At 47.4% G+C, this 19,205-nt stretch overlaps 1 protein-coding gene across 1 annotated transcript in view; it reads right to left on the reverse strand.

Annotated features, from left to right (window-relative positions):
- ESYT2 (extended synaptotagmin 2) overlaps nt 1-11,155 on the reverse strand; it is an 80,934-nt gene extending 69,779 nt beyond the window's left edge. Inside the window, exon 1 of the mRNA XM_068972752.1 lies at nt 10,844-11,155. Within this exon, the coding sequence (XP_068828853.1) occupies nt 10,844-11,155 (312 nt within the window). The remainder of the gene's footprint in view (nt 1-10,843) is intronic.
- Nucleotides 11,156-19,205: the final 8,050 nt, after the last annotated feature.

Here is a 19,205-nt window from a genome sequence, read left to right on the forward strand (position 1 = left end):
GAGGAAACAAGCAGAGCATCGCCCAGGTGAGTAGCCTTCCCCTGATGCTGGCGTCTCAGAATATGAGTGGCAGACTCGAAGCCCAGCATCTCACGCGCACTCCAGGGCAGAATTTATGGCACAAAGCAGGCTGGGGGACGTTGTCTCTCCTCACCACTGGATTCGCCTTCTGCAGACCCACCGCACTCTAAGAAACCCGAAACACAGCCCACCAGACGGGAACAGAAGGAAACAACTCCACACCTAATGCAAGTTAAATTGAACTATTATAGTTGGCCCGAAATTTTACTGTTGTTGTTCAGCTCAGTCGTGTCCGACTCTTTGCGACCCCGTGGACTGCAGCATGCCAGGCTTCCCTGTCTTTCACCATCTCCTGGAGACTGCTCAAGCGCATTCCTTGACTCAGTGATGCCACCCAACCATCTCATCCTCTGTCATCCCCTTCTCCTTTTGCCTTCAATCTTTCCCAGCAGCAGGCTCTTTTCCAATGAGTTGGCTCTTTCCATCAGGTGGCCAGAATATCAGAGGTTCAGCTTCAGCATCAGTCCTTCCAATGAACACCCAGGACTGATCTCCTTTAGGATGGGCTGGTTGGATCTCCTTGCAGTCCAAGGGACTCTCAAGAGTCTTCTCCAGCGCCACAGTTTGAAAGCATCAATTCTTCAGCACTCAGCCTTCTTTATGGTCAAACTCTCACCTCCAGACGAGACTACTGGAAAAAACATAGCTTTGACTAGATGGACTTTTGTCAGCAAAGGTCTGAAAGACATCTCTTTGCTTTTTAATACACTGTCTAGGTTTGTCACAGCTTCTCTTCCAAGCAGGGTCTTTTAATTTCATGGCTGCAGTCACTGTCCACAGTGATTCTGGAGCACAAGAAAATAAAGTCTGTCACTGTTTTCATTTTCTCCCCATCTATCTGCCACTAACTGACGGGACCAGATGCCATGATCTTAGTTTTCTGAATGCTGAGTTTTAAGCCAGTTATACCACTCTCCTCTTTCATTTTCACCAAGTTCCTCTTCACTTTCTGCCATTAGGGTGGTGTCATCTGCGCATCTGAGGTTATTGATATGCAGTTTCAAACCCCTACTTTAGTCCCCAACCAACACTTACTCACAAGGGGAAGGAAATGAGCACACGAACTTAAGGTTTTGCGTGACAGTCTGGGAATGGAATGAGCTCCGGCCATCTGCTGTGTCAGGGCGGCTGCTGCAGCAGAGCGAGGGCAACCACAGCCTCAGGCAGGAGACGGGGACAGAGGACGAGGCGGCTCCGTGGACCGAGTCTGAGCAAGCTCCAGGAGGCGGTGAAGGACAGGGAAGCCTGGCATTCTGCAGCGTTCATGGGGTGACAAAGAGTTGGACACGACTGAGGGACTGAACAGCAGCAGGACAGAATTTGTTTTAAGGAAGAGGCAGCGAGGATGAGGGGTGATAACACAGGCTCCTTGGGTATTACTTTAGGACGTTCAGAGAAAAAAGAGAAAGAAAATACAAGGAATATTTTCAAGTGCCACTCATAATAAAGCATTATGGTGGATAAACTCTTAACAAGAACACAAACAACCCCAGTGAAACAGAAACGAAGCGAACCTCCGTCATTTGCCTGCTCCAGCTGAAGTGGGGGAGGCGGTGGCAAGGTGAGAGACACGCCTCAGGCAGCAGGAAGCTTGCGGTTAACAGCCAGCCAGTTCAAAGGAGGCATCAGCAGGGACTCCTAAGCCCAGGGGACCTGCAGCCACCCTGCCAGCCTGGGGCCTTCCTTATTCCAGCCTCAAGAGCACAACATGCAAGCCGAGACTCCTGTCAGTGCCCACCTCACGGTGTCGGAACTAAGGTTCTGAAAGGGGTGCTGACCTGTCAGAGAGCACAGAGCTGGGAGTGGGTGGGCCTCAGACAGGAACCCACACGGGCCAGACCGAGCCTGCTGATCGAGTGTGTGTCCGAGCGGCAACGCCGTCACGTGTGACACAGGCCCCTGAGGGTGACCCACGGCACTCAGTGCCCAAGGACTGCCAGGTAACACTGACGACGCCCGTCACACAGCTAGCTATTTTCAGACGAGATCAAGGACAATGCAGTGAGCCCTCTCAGCCATTTCCAAACAACCATCCCTATGCTGCTACCGTGTTACAAAAAGCAATGACTTGGCTTACCCAACTCTCACTTGCCAACACAGCACAGAGGAAGAAAAGCCCTTCGAAGAGTAACTGCGTGGGAGCACTCTCTTCTTCTAAAGGTTATTTACATAAGAGGGGATCTGGATAAATCTACCGTGCTTATTTTAACGTCACACTATTCAAAAACAAACACTGCCCTCTAAAGCTAGACTTCTGCTTATAAAATTACTATGCCACTCTTAGGAGTTCAAAAATAGTTCATATATCCTGGACAGATTACATGAATGGCTCAAGCAAACCATCTTTCGTTAACTTGAAAAGGTAAAAAATTAAATATCTCAGACTCTAGTTTTATCTTTTCTTAACCTTCAGTAACTAACAATCTTATTTTTGGAATCTGTACATGAGACAATTTAAGTAAAGCATGGCCCTACATAAACAAGACACTATTGCAAAAACCAGGCATGTTTCTGAAGAATAATGACATAATGTTCACACCATAATGCTTAATGAAGGCAAATACAACAGACACATACATCCATGGACCTCCAATCATGTCAATACTGAAGATTCAGAGAATCACCAACACACTAATAATGGCTATCACTGGTTAGCAGGACGGCAGGTAGCTTTTTTCCTTTTATTCTTCTCCAAAGCTTGAAATGCTCTACAATGAGTATGTGTTCTCATACCGGAAAAGCATGTTTTTAAAACTTGTCTAGCCCTAATATAAAGGGCTTTCCCGATGGCTCAGTGGTAAAGAATCTGCCTGCCAACGCATGAGTCGCAAGAGACACACACAGGTTTATCCCTGGATCAGGAAGATCCCCTGGAGCAGGAGAGGGCAGCCCACTTCAGTATTCTTGCCTGGGAAACCCATGGACAGAGGAGCCTGGCAGGCTGCAGTCAGTCCACGGGGTTGCCAAGAGTCAGACAGGACTGAGCCCCTGAGCACACAGCCACAATGAAAGGAATACGAGACCGCATATTCATTCAGAGTGGAGAGATGAAGTCCACTAAGCGACTGAACGAAGAAAGAACTGCAAGCTCAACGTCAATGACATTTTTGGAAATAATAAAAAAGAAAGAATAATAAACACTTTCATATTAGTATTTCCACATCTGCCGTTTGTGCGGTTATCACTAACTCTCAAGTATAGTCACCAGGTACGACGACGACGTTCTTTAAAAAACAAAGTCACTGCTGCTGACAGTGCCATCACTCTGATGTTTTTCTGTGCACATCCTGCTGTAATCCATTTAATAGACACAGATGTTGAACTACAGGTCTCAGAGGCATCCACTATGAGTAATCACAAGGCTGCCTTTCCCAAAATAGGCAAAGACAGGACAACATAAAATTGAAGTTATATGCACAGCTAGCTACATCTACAAACCCTGGAATAAAGGGTTTAATCCTTACCAATAAACCCTTTCACAATACACTGCTTTAAAGAGATGCTGCTGCTGCTGCTAAGTCGCATCAGTCGTGTCCGACTCTGTGCAACCCCACGAGGCTCGCCCATCCCTGGGATTCTCTAGGCAAGAACACTGGAGTGGGTTGCCATTTCCTTCTCCAATGCATGAAAGTGAAAAGTGAAAGTGAAGTTGCTCAGTCGTGTCCAACTCTTCGGGACCCCATGGACTGTAGCCTACCAGGCTCCTCTGTCCATGGGATTTTCCAGGCAAGAGTACTGGAGTGGGGTGCCATTGCCTTCTCCTTTAAAGAGATGAGCTATTACTTAAACAAATGCACAAAATGCTCTAAAAGGCAGACTCTTTTAAAAAAATGAACATATCATTTTACCAACTGAAAGATCTAATAAAGGTTTGCCTTTCTTTTTCCATATGAATGTTTTAATACACTTTTTTGATTTAAGAAAAATGAGTATGTATTATTATTTTTTAAAAAAGAAAAAACCGCTAGTGCACACTATAACTAAAATTAGGATTATTCCTAGATTTGTGTTATTATTAGCTATAAATTCCTGAGTTTAAGGCCTTGTCTTACTTATCACCTAGTACAGTACATGGAACATAGCAAAGGTTTAATAAATACTGGCTCAGTAAACAGATGAATCAATAGAAGCTCATTTTTGATTCCCACACTTAAGCTAGGCTTGTTACTTAAAATATCATTTACTCTAGGAAAAATTCACCAAAATAGTTTCCTTTAAAAAAAACTTATAAGACTTTTGTTAAACAACAGTTAAGCAGGGAAAAAAATGAAGCAAAACCACTGACAGGGAGAAAGACCATGAGAAAACTTATGAATTAAACATGTTAAATGGAAAAATGCCATGCAAGACAACTACAGACACTATTTATACAAGAACTATGCCCCACCCAGTTCCAGAAGAACACAAGGTGACTCAGGGTTTACAGCACAATGAGATCCTTAGGAGTAAAAGGGCAGAGTGTTTGAGGGAAGGTGGCCGGGCACCTCCAGCAGCGCCCTCCAGGCGCTGAGCAGCGCAGCGCTGAGCGCTCTGCAGCCAGGGGAGGAGCTCTCTGGACGGCGCAGGGCTCCATGTTCCGACCTCACAGCCTGGCTCTGAATACATCACGCAGCCTCCCAGAGACATGGGAGTGCCGCCCTGACAGGTGGTCCAGGCCCCAGTCTGAGCACCTCCGCTCCTCACCCCTGGGCCCAGCTGACAACTCCCACCTTACTTACAACTCCCCCCCAGCCCCCGCCCCAAGGAAGAGCCCAGGGATCCACTGTGCTGTCCTGCTGGGCTCTGACACGCGACACCTCCACCCTGAGACACGCCCGATTCTGCTGTTCCCTCTTATTCTTCAGTGCCCTTTAGGGTGTCCATACACACCCCCCACCAACCACTCTCTGACCACCAGGGCATCTTCACACCACACCCCACTGCGCAGCTGCCTGGAATAAGCACACACAGGACGGGAAGGTGACCTCTAACGCGACTGGAGATGGTGGGTCCTTAGAGCTTTAAATGAAGACGGAAAACTAATCTGACACAGTGTTGGCATGGAAACCAAAAAAGAGAATAACAAAACAACAAAATCCAAGAGTCTACAAATGGTACATTCATTCTAAAGTCATGCTATGAAGAGTTTCCTGGTGGCCCAATGGCTAAGACTCCACATTTCCAGGACTCCCTGGTGGCTCAGTAGTAAAGAATCCACCTGCCAACGCAGGACACAGGGGTTAGATCCCTGGTCCCGGGGGACCCCACATGCTGTGGGGCAACTAAGCCCTGTACCCCGACTAGTGAGCCTGTGCCCTAGAGCCCGCGAACCGCAGCTACTGAGCCCTCTCACCGCCAACTCCTGAAGCCCAAGTGCCCTAGAACACACGCTCAGCAGGAGGAGGCAGCACGGTGAGACGGCAGAGCCCTGCGGCCAGAGAGCGGTCGCAGGAGAACGGCCACGCGGCAGCGAAGGCCCCACACAGCCACACAATACATCAAATAAACATGGAGAACTGTATCGTATAAAAACTTCTCACGTCCACTGCAGGGAGTACAGGTTCTAGCCCTGGTAGAGAAACCAAGATACTGCATGCCACATGCTGGTGGCCCAAATACAGAAATAAATTAATTAAAATTCTAAAAAAATAGTGGGCCTTAAAAAAATAAAATCATGCTATGATAGCGTGTTAGCTGCTCAGACATGTCTGACTCTTTGCGATCCCACGGGCTGTACCCCGCCAGGCTCCTCCGTCCATGGGACTTCCCAGGGAAGAATACTGGAATGTGTTGCTGTTTCCTTCCCCAGGCAATCTTCCCAACCCAGGGATCCAGCCTGGGTCTCCTGCACTGCAGGCAGATTCTTCACGGTCTGAGCCTCCAGGAAGCCCTATGATACAATGTATCTTATAAAAACAAACCAATGTATCAGCTATATTTCCCAAACACACACAGTAATTACCTATCATTACCCAGAATTACAGTTAAGCGTTTAGAATAACTCACAGCAACCTCCTACAGGCACACACATTTAGGCTATTTATATCTTTGAAGCAAAATCTCTATTCGTTCCTTTAGCAGGGATGCTTAAAGTAACATCTGTTGCTGTTTAGTCACTAAGTTGTGTCAGATTCTCTGTCCATGGGCAAGAGTACTGGAGTGGGTTGCTACTTCCTTCTCCAGGGGATCTTCAAGAACCAGGGGGATCAAACCCACATCCCTGGATTCTTTACCAGGCGGATTCTTTACCACTGAGCCATAGGGAAGTAGAAAGTAACATTAGGTTTAAGGTAAAAATATTTATGGAGTTACTTTTTTCATTCATAAGCCCTCCTCGTTCATTAAGCATTCTTTATAAATTATTCCAAATTTACATTCAAACAATAATTTTAAAAAGTTATAACAGCTTTAGCTGGAATTCCATAAGCAAGGTGGTTTGTGTGGCTTACTCTGTACTATAATTAATCACCTGTTTCACTTATGTTAAAAAGAAATGTAATGTCTATAATATTTTTCAATAGCACTACTGACAAGTAATTCACATACCGTAAAACTCACTCATTTAATGTCTACAATTCAGTTGTTTTTAATCTACTTTCAACATCTGTGATATCATTTAAGGTTAAATATCACAACCAATGTAGAAATCATGAAAACTCACAAAGAATATAGTAAGAGGTTCACCAGGCCTAAGGAGAACACTAAGTGACTAGTCAGTTGTTCATAATTGCTTCTTCACAGGACCAAGATCTATATTTTACACACATATTTAATATAATTTAACACAACATAGTAACTAAATATAATTTAATATAATTACATATATTTAAAATTCCTGTATCTGTTTAATTATTTACAGTTTAGTCCTAGCTCTACATTCTCCAATCTTGAAATATAAAGTGAGGCTAATAGTCACCTAAAGCAGAAAAACCAGATGCATGCATAGATCCTGAATTTAAATCCACTTTTCACCTTGAACTAAAAAATAGGCATTTACTGCTTCATGTCCAGCAACCGTGGAGCCTCTGCTCTAACTTCATGAAGCTCTCAGCGTAACAGCGAGCTGCGGGTGACTACAGCAGTAGCGGGTGCGTAAAAGAAACCCAAGGAATCTCCATCTCTCTTTCATAGCTCTGAGGAGGTTCTAACAGTTTCTCCAAGCACTTAATTGGTCTAGGACCTAAAGCTGCAACTGCAGTTTAAAATAGCTAAACTCTGGGACCTGATGTAGTTACAAGTCTGTTGACGAGTCTTGAGAAACTTTGTTCATAGTATAAATCAACGATTAACACTGAGAATAGAAGTATTTGCCCTTCCTTTACATAAGACCAAAGTGTATTCTTCTCTTTTGCTCATTTGGTTTTTAGTCTACACAGAATAAATTTTGGCTAGACTTAAAATTCTCCTGCACTTCCCAGAAGAACCATGGGAAGAAAGCTCTCCCTAAAGAAAAGCTAGTGCATAATAGTAAAAACGGCAGAACACATAAGCTGACTATGCTTTAATCTCGATCATCAAGGTGTAAGAAGAACAGAAGACCAATTGTCATTTATGGCAGGTTTGGGTTTCTATATTTGCAGCCACAGAATCAACACTAATTGGCAGCAGTGAAAACAGAAAAAGGGTAGACTCCACAGCAAGTTCTAATTTTTCAAATAAACAAAAATCGTAGTGGAAAACCATCTTTACACATCTCTATTAAAAACTCTTCAGAATTTTCTTCACCCACAGTCTAATTTTACAGGTCTCAGTTAACAAAGGATGACCACAGGGACAGCAAAAAGGCCAGTCCTCGATCTGTCAACTCAGACTTGCCAGGTGATTTCCCTGTTGAAGGAAAAAAAGAGTAAAGAAATGAATAGTACTGCGCTTCATTAAAGCTGTAAGATCAAAGTCTTACAGAAATGTCACATGTTAAATGAGAGCTGTTTTTCATATCCTCCTAATAGCCTTGATTTGAAATAGTATATATATTTTTCTCAAGGTATTCGTATTTGTTTATCATCTCATTTTACAGCCAACATAAATTTTTACTTTACTAAATAAAAAGAAGAAAAATTGTGAGTAAACATACCCAAAAGTGAAGCTAGGAAGTGAGCACCACATTACTTCACGTTTTCCTCTGCTTCTACCCTGCTGTGAATCACAGCTGTCAATGGCCCACTAGGAAACCTGCACAAACGCATCTTGTTCAAAGCAGAACACCAACCTGAAGAGCCTAAGTTTGCACAGTAAAAATCAAAGACCTACTAATAGAGAAGCCTCCCCACCTCTGTGCCTCTGTGAGCGGTGTCTAGTGCCGATCCAGTCCCCGGCTATGCCGGAGCAACAGGCCCACCTCTAGGCAGTGCAGCTCACTGGCCTTATTGGGAAAATAACACACGGGTGTTACCATTAAAAAGGTGTTGAAACACCTTCCTCAAACCTCAGACTCCTAGGCTTTTCTTGGATATGATCACAATCAAGTTTTGCATGAATTGTCACAGCAGTTTTCTAAGCAATACAGGTATGTTTAAGTGTATATACGTGTAATGTGAGCGCAAATACAAATTTGATGAACAAGTGAAAAGCTGTGTGAAAAAACAGAAATTCCATACTGTATGAGATGAACACCAAGGTTCATCAGTTTAAGTCACACAGAGGAAAATCCAAGAAAGGAATCTTTGGCTAATCACCCTTTTCTTCTGGTAAAAAAATAATAATTTGTTATGTCCTTCAATATGGTAACAAACATACCTTTTAAATTATTGTTAAAGTAGCATGCATTTCACAACTTTGACAAGCAAATCTGATGTTAGCGAACTGTTCCATAACCAACTATCTATGAATGTCAACACCCCCAATTCCTGTGACTCGACCCTGATTATGTCTGCTGTTTGGGTAATGTCCCTACTCACTGTTTTTGGTTACTTTCTGTAATCATTTAATTTGGGGTAACATAAGACACAAGATGCCACTTGAAAGTCCTCTGCCTTTCCAAAAAGCGCACCTCTGTTCCTGGCTTTTCACACCTGGGTTTCTAAGTTCCTGTTTTTACACTTCACTCCTCGTTTCTGCTTCTGGCGAAAAACTACACCACACTACTTATTCTGACTCTTCCAAATACTACTGGGCACACATCCACCATGTATTGATAGAATTTTAAATTCCCAAAGTCCCTGACTGTGAGATTCTTACTACAACTGCTACCTGTCCTCACAGGCAGCAGCCACTAGGTTAGGTTCCTCCTGACCCTGGGCACTCCAGCTTTCCAACCTGTCTGCTTGTGTCATATACTCCATGACAAATGTCTTATGACTGGAAACAGGGATCACACTCCAAGTCCTTTTCTCCGCTAAGAGAAAACGACCCTTTTGAAAGTCACGGGCTGGCCATTTCCCCATGAAGTTTTACATCAAGCCTAACATGAGCATCATTTATCTTAAAATAAGCACTATTTCCTGTTGCCTGAAACTGTGACACCAACTTATGGTTAAGAAAGCAGGAGGGAGCCAACTCCATTAGTTTCCACATTGCATAAATAAATTATGAGAATTGCTGGGTGTAAAAATAATCAGTACCAGGACTCTTTCCATTCGTGCAACTATTCCAAAACTTCCTGCCCCCACCCACCTAAAATTCGCCTTGGATTCAAGTCTACCCTACATAAAAGCTACTCAGCTCATAACGTTACTTCCAAAGAAGTGAAACAAACCTCCAATTATCGTAACATCAGAGAACTTTTTGGCGGACCCTCACTGCTCAACTGTGTCGGAAACAACCAAGAAATGGCTGAGGCGTCTCAGGGGAGGAGGAAACCGCCCTTCCCGCTCACCGCGGGCCGCCTTCTCCGCAGCAGAGAAGGGAGCGGCGTTCAGGCCCGCGGAGCGCACCAGGCGCCCCGAGCTCCCATTCCAGCGGCGGGAGTCGCGGCACCGCGCGGGGAGGCCTGGGGACGTGGCCGCGGGAGGAGCGCGCGGGGCGCGCCTCACCTGTGCTCGGGACCGCCCGCGCGGGGAGGGGAAGGCGCCCACCCGCGGGGTCTGCGGGCCGACAGTGGGCCGGGGGCTGGGGGCCCAGCGACAGCGGCGGCGACCCCCGATGTACACGGCTCGGACAGACGCCGGCGCCCGGGCTCAGAACGCCCCAGGTGGGAGGGGCCGAGGAGAGAGGGGACCCCAGACCCGGGAGGGGCGGGCGGCCAGGGTCAGGGCCGGGGGTCGCGGCGAGCGGGGACCCCGACTCGGGCGGGGTGAGGACAGGCAGGAACCCCCGACCCGGCGGGCGGGCGGGCGGGCGGGGTGAGGGCCGGGGGTCGCGGCGAGCGGGGACCCCGACTCGGGCGGGGTGAGGACAGGCAGGAACCCCCGACCCGGCGGGCGGGCGGGGTGAGGGCCGGGGGTCGCGGCGAGCAGGGACCCCGACTCGGGCGGGGTGAGGACAGGCAGGAACCCCTGACCCGGCGGGCGTGCGGGCGGGGTCAGGGCCGGGGTCGCGGAGGGCAGGGACCCCGACTCGGGCGGAGAAGTGGCGGGCGGAGACCCCTGACCCAGCGGGCAGGCGGGGACCCGACCCGGGCCGGGGAGGGGAGGGGTCGGGTAGGTACTGCCGACGCCTTCCCGGCCGGGCGGGCAGGCGGGGTCAGGGCCGGGACCGTGGCGGGCGGGCATCCCCGGTCTGGCCTGAGCCAGAGTGAAGGTAGGCGAGGACCCCCCAGACCGAGTGGGAAGGCGGGGTCAGAGCGGGCCCGGGGCCCCTGACGCTGCCCGGCGGAGGCGGGCCGGGGTCCGCGGCGCCCACTCACCCAGGCCGGCAGGTCGCAGGCGCGCACCCCCAGGCGCACGGCGCGCTCCTCGTCCTCCAGTAGCGCCAGCGCGCGGCACAGGCGCGTGGCCTTGAGGCCGCGGCTCCTGCGGCACCACACGAGCAGCCCGAGCGCCAGCAGCACCCAGCTGAAGCTCAGGCCCAGGTAGCCCAGCGCGTACACCGGCAGCAGCAGCGCGAAGCTGCGCGCCAGCTGTGCCAGCAGCCCTGCCACGTCCACGCTCAGCGCCGCGCCGGGGGGCTCGGCCCTGGAGGCGCCCGCCTCGGGGCCCGGAGCCCTGGAGCCGCTCATGGCCCCGCCGCGTACCGCTGCCCTCGGCTGCCGGCCGAGGCGCCTCAGCCCGCGCTGCAGCGCCCCTCTGAGGGGACGGCGCAGCCGCTCGCCCCGCCCGCCCGCGCTTCCGCTCGCGGCGCCGTGTGACGTCAGCACGCAGGGCGCGGCGGTGGCGGTGGCGGCCAGGAGCGGAGGTGTTCCACTGCGGCAGCCGGGCGTGGCCCCGGGCCTGGGCGTGGCCCCGGGCCTGGGTGCGGCCCAACACGGGGTGGGCCCGGCCCGCGTGGGACGTCATCCCACAAGGCCCGCCAGCGCCGCGGTGGCGGGGGTGGGCAGGGCTGGCTGGTGTGTGGCTTCACCGCGCGGGTGGGCGGGGCGCCTCTGACGCTGGGGGGCCGGGCCCGGCGTGGCTGTCGCCTCACGGGCTTAAGAGAGCGGCCCTGAGGCGGAGTGGGCGGTGCTTCGTGGCGCCGTCACGGGTGGGCGGGGCGCCCCTGAGGCGAGGCGGGCGGGTTTTGCGTGGAGGTTGCGGCGTGGAGCGATGCGTCGGCGGACTTCCGTGTTCACCGAGGAGGCTCCGCTCGCCCAGTGACCTGGGCCGCGCTTCGTGCCGGGATACTGCGGAAGAAGCCCGCGCTCCTGAGTTAGCGGGTCCTGACCGCTCACAGCCGACGGACGAGTTCCTGACGGAATTCTCTCCGCGGCCCTGGAGGCGAGGAAGCTCGGATAGGCCGCTTTGTGCGCGAGGGCGGGACTTGTTCTCGCCCGCGGGATCGCGGGGACCCGGCACCCGCCCTCAGCAGGATTTCCGACGGGCGCCCGCGGTTCCCGAATCCCTTCTCTAGAAGGACAGAGCGCACTTGATCGCTGTGTCCGCTTAAACTCAGTCAGGGTAATTGTATTTGCACTCTCAGTTCAGTTCAGTTCAGTCGCTCAGTCGTGTCCGATTCTTTGCAACCCCATGAATCGCAGCACGCCAGGCCTCCCTGTCCATCACCATCTCCCGGAGTTCACTCAGACTCAGGTCCATCGAGTCAGTGATGCCATCCAGCCATCTCATCCTCTGTCGTCCCCTTCTCTTCCTGCCCCCAATCCCTCCCAGCATCAGAGTCTTTTCCAATGAGTCAACTCTTCGCATGAGGTGGGCAAAGTACTGGAGTTTCAGCTTCAGCATCAGTCCTTCCAATGAACACCCAGGACTTATCTCCTTTAGGATGGACTGGTTGGATCTCCTTGCAGTCCAAGGGACTCTCAAGAGTCTTCTCCAACAGCACAGTTCAAAAGCATCAATTCTTCAGCGCTCAGCCTTCTTCACAGTCCAACTCTCACATCCGTACATGACCACAGGAAAAACCATAGCCTTGACTAGACGGACCTTAGTCGGCAAAGTAATATTTGCACTCTAGTCTCCTTAAAGCCAAACAGTTGCAGACGACAGCCTAAGTAAGTTTTTAAAGCATATCCAGTGGTTTCGAAGGATATTTTAATTCAGTTTCTGGCAGCCTTGAATGATCACCTTTAGGAGGGACAGAGACTGGTTCCAAATCAGGAAAGGAGTACATCAAGGCTGTGTATTGTCACCCTGCTTATTTAATTTATGTGCTGAGTACATCATGAATATTGTCACCCTGCTTATTTAATTTGTGTGCAGAGTACATCATGAAAAATGCCGGGCTGGCTGAATAACAAACTGGAATCAAGAATGCCAAGAGAAATACCAATAACCTCAGATATGCAAATGACACCACCCTTATGGTAGAAAGTGAAGAGAAACTAAAAAGCCTCTTGATGAAAGAGGAGAGTGAAAAAGCTGGCTTAAAATTCAGCATTCAGGGCGGCGGACGGGAGGCAAGTTCCCCGTGTGCACGTGTGGAGAAGCTGCTGCACTAGCGCGGCGGTGGGAGAAAAAAATATATATATATATTAAAAAAAAAACAACTCAGCATTCAAAAAGCTAAGATCATAGCATCCGGTCCCAACACTTCATGGCAAATAGATGAGGAAACAATGGAAACAGTGACGGATTTTATTTTCTTGGGCTCTAGAATCACTGCAGATGGTGACTGCAAACCATGAAATTAAAAGATGCTTGCTCCATGAATAAAACGTATGACAAACCTACGCAGCATATTAAGAAGCAGAGACATTACTTTGTAACACAGGTTCGTATGGTCAAAACTATGGTTTTTCCAGAAGTTATGTATGGATGTGAGAGTTGAACCATAAAGAAGGCTGAGCACCAAGGAATTGATGCTTTTGAACTCTGGTGTTGGAGAAGACTCTTGAGAGTCCCTTGGAGAGCCAGGAGATCCAACCAGTCCACATCCTAAAGGAATATTCATTGGAAGGACTGATGCTGAAGCTGAAACTCCAATACTTTGACCACCTGATGTGAAGAACTGACTCATTTGAAAAGACCCTGATGCTGGGAAAGATTGAAGGTGGGAGGAGAAGGAGCTGACAGAGGATGAGGTGATTGGATGGCATCACCGACTCAATGGACATGAGTTTGAATAAACTCCAGGAGTTGATGATGGACAGGTGCCGGGGGCCAGCTTGAGGAACTCCGCCCATGGCAAAGCTCATGAGGAAGGAGGCTTGGCATACACAAAGGCGTGATCAAGCCTCAGGAAACCCCTTGTTCCCGAGCATCTACCCCAAAACCAGAGTCTGTTTTATGCTCTCACCTACACCTCTGACTTTACGGGGGGCTCTCCCCTATAACCGTTTCTCTTGGAGAAGGAGTAAACGTGCAACTCCAAGGCAATAAAAATTCTTTGGCGTGACAAGAGTGTTTCAGCTTACAGACTGCTCTGAAGTTTATCTAGCCCGCCTGTATAGGTTCCTCTGGCCACATGTAATTGTTTACAGCCTCCCAACCTGAGATGTTTTAGACTTACTAAAGGCAAATTCTTTTGAGGAGTTAGAAATTATTAGTACAGTGGGTTGGTTAGGAATTATATTGGTGAAGGGTTTTTCATTTGTTGTGTCAATAATTGCTGCTAATTCCCTGCTCTGGGTGGGACAAGGATGTCTCAGGTCAAACCTCTCTGCTGACAGACTAGCTTGTGTGACAGGATTATCCATACTCCTGCCACATGATTGCTTACTACCTCTTAACCATAAACAGCACAGAGAGTTTTGGAGTATTTTGAGAGTCTTAATTAGCATAGGGCTTTTTCTTTTTGTTGAGTCAATGATTGCCTCCATATCCTTAGGCACCTGGGAATATATTAATCAATGTATTTGGACTATAGAAAAGGAAATATAGTAGTTTTTAAGGTTAGCAATACTAGACTTTTTGAGTGAATGAATTTTCTCTTTTGTAATAGATCACCGTGCTTTGTTATAAATCACTGTGTCCTTGTTATGTAAAAATGTAACTTTATCACTATCTTAAGACTAAACAGATCTTAAGGGGAGCATTGGTGAAAGGATTTTCATTTGTTGGGCTGATGTTTGCTGCTAAATCTCCATGTTCCCTACCCTTATAATGAATATAACTAGCATATAGGAAGAAGTAAATATTAACCTTTAAGCATATAGGAGAAATGAGCATTAACCTTTAAGATTAATCATGTTAACCTTGGGTTAAATAACTCACTAAATAACCCTTTAAATAAATTCCTTTCTTGATTGTAACTCACTACACCCTCACCCTATAGGAATGTAACTTTATTTGGAGGGTGGTGCCTGGTTTAAGAAAAAACACCCTTGGAAAATATAAGTTTCTGGTTATCAGAAAGGAAGGATCATAAAATCCCTAAGACCTTTTTATGTGAAGCACCTGATTTTGATAAAGGTCAGGACTACTGACCCCTGCGTGACTCTGTATTCATCCCTATGTGTAACAAAAGGTATATAAGCAAACCTAAAAATAAAGAAAATCTATCAGTTTCCTGAAAGACTGATTCCCTCATGTCGTTCTTTTCTGCTCCCCGTTTTTCTGGCTGAATTCCCATCTGGAGCATGGGTGCCCTCCAAGTCTACTTATTTGCCCCGGTTTTCAAGCCCACGCGAGAAGGAGCCCAAGGAGGGGCACCTTCCGATATTCAAGTGGCACCGGTGGCCCAGCGTAGATGGTGCAAATTCCTTGTCTTGGAATTTTATTGGTATCCCACGTAAACCAAGTTATTCAGCCCCTTTTCTCTCTTACTATTTTCTGGCTGAATTTCCATCTGGTGCATGGGTACCCACCAAGCCTGTTAATTTTGCCTGGGCTTCTAAGATCGGACGGGGGGACCTCAGTGCCTCCTCTCCTTCAGGAGAACGGGAAGACGCCTGCGGCCTATGTAGGTGGTGATGGGTATCCAATGTGAACCAAGTTATTCAGCCTCTTTTTCTCTGCTAATCTAATCCCTCTCTATCTGTAATTAAATAAGTTATTCCCAAAGACGCCGACTCCGTCCCCCCACCTTCGAATCGCCCTGGATCCACCGGGGCTGGACCCCGGCAGACAGGGAAGCCTGGTGTGTTGCAGTCCTTGGGGTCACAAAAAGTCAGACATGACTGAGTGAACTGAACTGAACTGAACTGAGGCTTTAAGTTGGTAAGGGCAGGAACCATATTTATTATGTTGATCATCATATCTTCAGGCTAGCAGAGTACACGTCACAGCAGGTCCTGAGTGAATAAAGGATATCCCCCCCCCTCATCTGTGAGTCTGTATGTAATAGGTACACATAAGTGTATGTGTGTGTGGCTATGGAGATATATGTAAATATATAATCTCATAACATTGCTCTAGGATCTGAAACATACAACATTAAGCAAGGGCACTAAACCACAAGCAAGGGAAGGAGTGGTTTTTTCTTTCTGTTCCCCAAATTACATTATGTGAGTTATAGATACGTAAAAGGGTGAGTCTCATCCCTTTTGCTAGGCAGCAGCTTAAAGCTGGAAGGCCACCTGTCACTCAAGGCCAATTTACAACCTCAAAACAAGTAATTGCCTTGTTAACCTAGGAAGAAGCATGAGCCTTTCTGTCTTGTGGTATTTCCTCTAAAAAGCTGTAGAATCATATCCTATAGATAAAAATTTGGATGAACATGATCCACATGAGAAATCCTGCATGTCTGTGATAAAGCCTTTGACCTGGCGGCCTTGTTGTTTAGTCCCTCGGTCGTGTCCGACTCTTTGTGACCCCATGAACTGCAGCACGCCAGGCTTCCCTGTCCTTCACCATCTCCTGGAGCTTGCTCAAACTCATGTCTGTTGAGTCGGTGCTGCTATCCAACCATCTCATCCTCTGTCATCCCCTTCTCCTGCCTTCAGTCTTTCCCAGCATCAGTCTTTTCTGATGAGTTGACTCTTCAAAACAGGCGGCCAAAGTATTGGACTTCAGCATCAGTCCTTCCAGTGAGTATTCAGGACTGATTTCCTTTAGGGTTGACTGGTTTGATCTCCTGGCTCTCCAAGGGACTCTCAAGAGTCTTCTCCAACACCAGAGTTCAAAAGCATCGATTCCTTGGTGCTCAGCCTTCTTTATGGTTCAACTCTCACATCCATACATAACTTCTGGAAAAACCATAGCTTTGACCATACGAACCTGTGTTACAAAGTAATGTCTCTGCTTCTTAATATGCTGCGTAGGTTTGTCATACGTTTTATTCATGGAGCAAGCATCTTTTAACTTCATGGTTTGCAGTCACCATCTGCAGTGATTCTGGAGCCCAAGAAAATAAAATCCGTCACTGTTTCCATTGTTTCCTCATCTATTTGCCATGAAGTGTTGGGACCGGATGCTATGATCTTAGCTTTTTGAATGCTGAGTTTTAAGCCAGCTTTTTCACTCTCCTCTTTCATCAAGAGGCTTTTTAGTTTCTCTTCACTTTCTACCATAAGGGTGGTGTCATTTGCATATCTGAGGTTATTGGTATTTCTCTTGGCATTCTTGATTCCAGTTTGTAATTCAGCCAGCCCGGCATTTTTCATGATGTACTCTGCACACAAATTAAATAAGCAGGGTGACAATATTCATGATGTACTCAGCACATAAATTAAATAAGCAGGGTGACAATACACAGCCTTGATGTACTCCTTTCCTGATTTGGAACCAGTCTGTTGTTCCATGTCCAGCTCTAACTGGGGCTTCTTGACCTGTATACAGGTTTCTCAGGAGGGAGGTAAGGTGGTCTGGTATTCCCATGGCTTTAAGAATTTTCCACAGTTTGTTGTGATCCACAGTAAGGTGTGCCTACTTTGGCACTGCCTTCCTTTGAGATTAGAATGAAAACTGACCTTTTCCAGTCCTGTGGCCACTTCTGAACTTTCCAAATTTGCTGGCATATTGAGTGCAGCTCTTTCACAGCACCATCTTCTAGGATTTGAGATAGCTCAATGGGAATTTCATCAACTCCACTAGCTTTGTTCATAGTAATGCTTCCTAAGGCCCACTTGACTTCCCACTCCAGAAAGTCTGGCTCTAGGGTGAGTGATCACACCAATGTGGTTATCTTTGTCATGAAGATCTTTTTTGCAGAGTTCTGTGTATTCTTGCCACCTCTTCTTAATATCATCTGCTTTTGTTAGGTCCATACTATTTCTGTCATTTATTGTCCCCATTTTTGCATGAAATGTTCCCTTCATGTCTCTAATTTTCTCGAAGAGAAAATTTGTTCTTATCCTTACCATGGATCACAACAAACTGGAAAATTCTTAACGCCATGGGAACGCCAGATCACCTCACCTGCCTCCTGAGAAACCTGCATACAGGTCAAGAAGCACCAGCCAGAACTGGACAAGGGACAATGGACTGGTTCCAAATTGGGAAAGGAGTTCATCAAAGCTGTCTGTTTCTTGAAGAGAGCACTAGTCTTTCCCGTTCTATTGTTTTCCTCTATTTGCGTTGATCGCTTGGGAAGGGTTTCTCATCTCTCCTTGCTATTCTGTGGAACTCTGCATTCAGATGGGGATATTTTTCCTTTTCTCCTTTGCCTTTGTCTTTGCCTTTTGCCTTTGCCTTTTGTAAGGCCTCCTCAGACAACCATTTTGCCTTTTTGCATTTCTTTTTCTTGATTATGGCCTCGATCACTGCCTCCTGTTACAAACCTCCATCCGCAGTTCTTCAGGCACTCTGACTATCAGATCCAGTCCCTTGAATCTGTTTGTCACCTCCACTGTATAACTGTAAGCGATTTGATTTAGGTCATACCTGAATGGTTACGGCTGCTGGTGGTTTTCCCTACTTTCTTCAATTTAAGCCTGAATTTGGCAATAAGGAGTTCATGATCTGAGCCACAGTCAGCTCCTGGTCTTGTTTTTGCTGTCTGTATAGAGCTTCTCCATCTTCAGCTGCAAAGAATATAATCAGTCTGATTTCGGTATTTTCCATTTGGTGATGTTCACATGTAGAGTTGTCTCTTGTGTTGCTGGAAGAGGGTGTTTGCGATGACCAGTGTGTTCTCTTGGCCTTTACCCTACTTCATTTTGTACTCCAGAGCCAAACTTGCCCGCTACACCAGGTATCTCTTGACTCCACTTTTGCATTCCAGTCCCATATGATGAAAAGAATATCTTTTTTGGGTGTTAGTTCTAGAAGGTCTCATAGGTCTTCATAGAACTTTTCAACTTCAGCTTCTTTAGCATCAGCAATTGGGGCATAGTCTTGGATTACTGTGATACTGAATGATTTGCCTTGGAAATGAACAGAGATCATTCTGTCATTGTTGAGATTGCACCCAACTACTGCATTTCAGACACTTTTGTTGACTGAGAGCTACTCCATTTCTTCTAAGGGATTCTTGCCCACAGTAGTAGATATAATGACCATCTGAATACATTTGCCCATTCCAGTCCATTTGAGATCCACCAATTCCTACAATGTCGACGTTCACCCTTGCCATCTCCTGCTTGACCACTTCCAATTTACTCTGATTCATGATCCCACCATTCCAGGTTCCTGTGCAGTATTCTTCTCCAGTGGACCACATTCTGTCAGGCCTTTCCACCTTGACCCACAGCACATTAAAAAGCAGAGACATTGCTTTGTGAACAAAGGTCCGTCTAGTCAAGGCTATGGTTTTTCCAGTAGTCAGGTATGGATGTGAGAGTTGGACTATAAAGAAAG

Source organism: Capricornis sumatraensis, chromosome 5, assembly GCF_032405125.1.
Source record: "Capricornis sumatraensis isolate serow.1 chromosome 5, serow.2, whole genome shotgun sequence".
In the NCBI taxonomy this organism is placed as follows: Eukaryota; Metazoa; Chordata; class Mammalia; order Artiodactyla; family Bovidae; genus Capricornis; species Capricornis sumatraensis.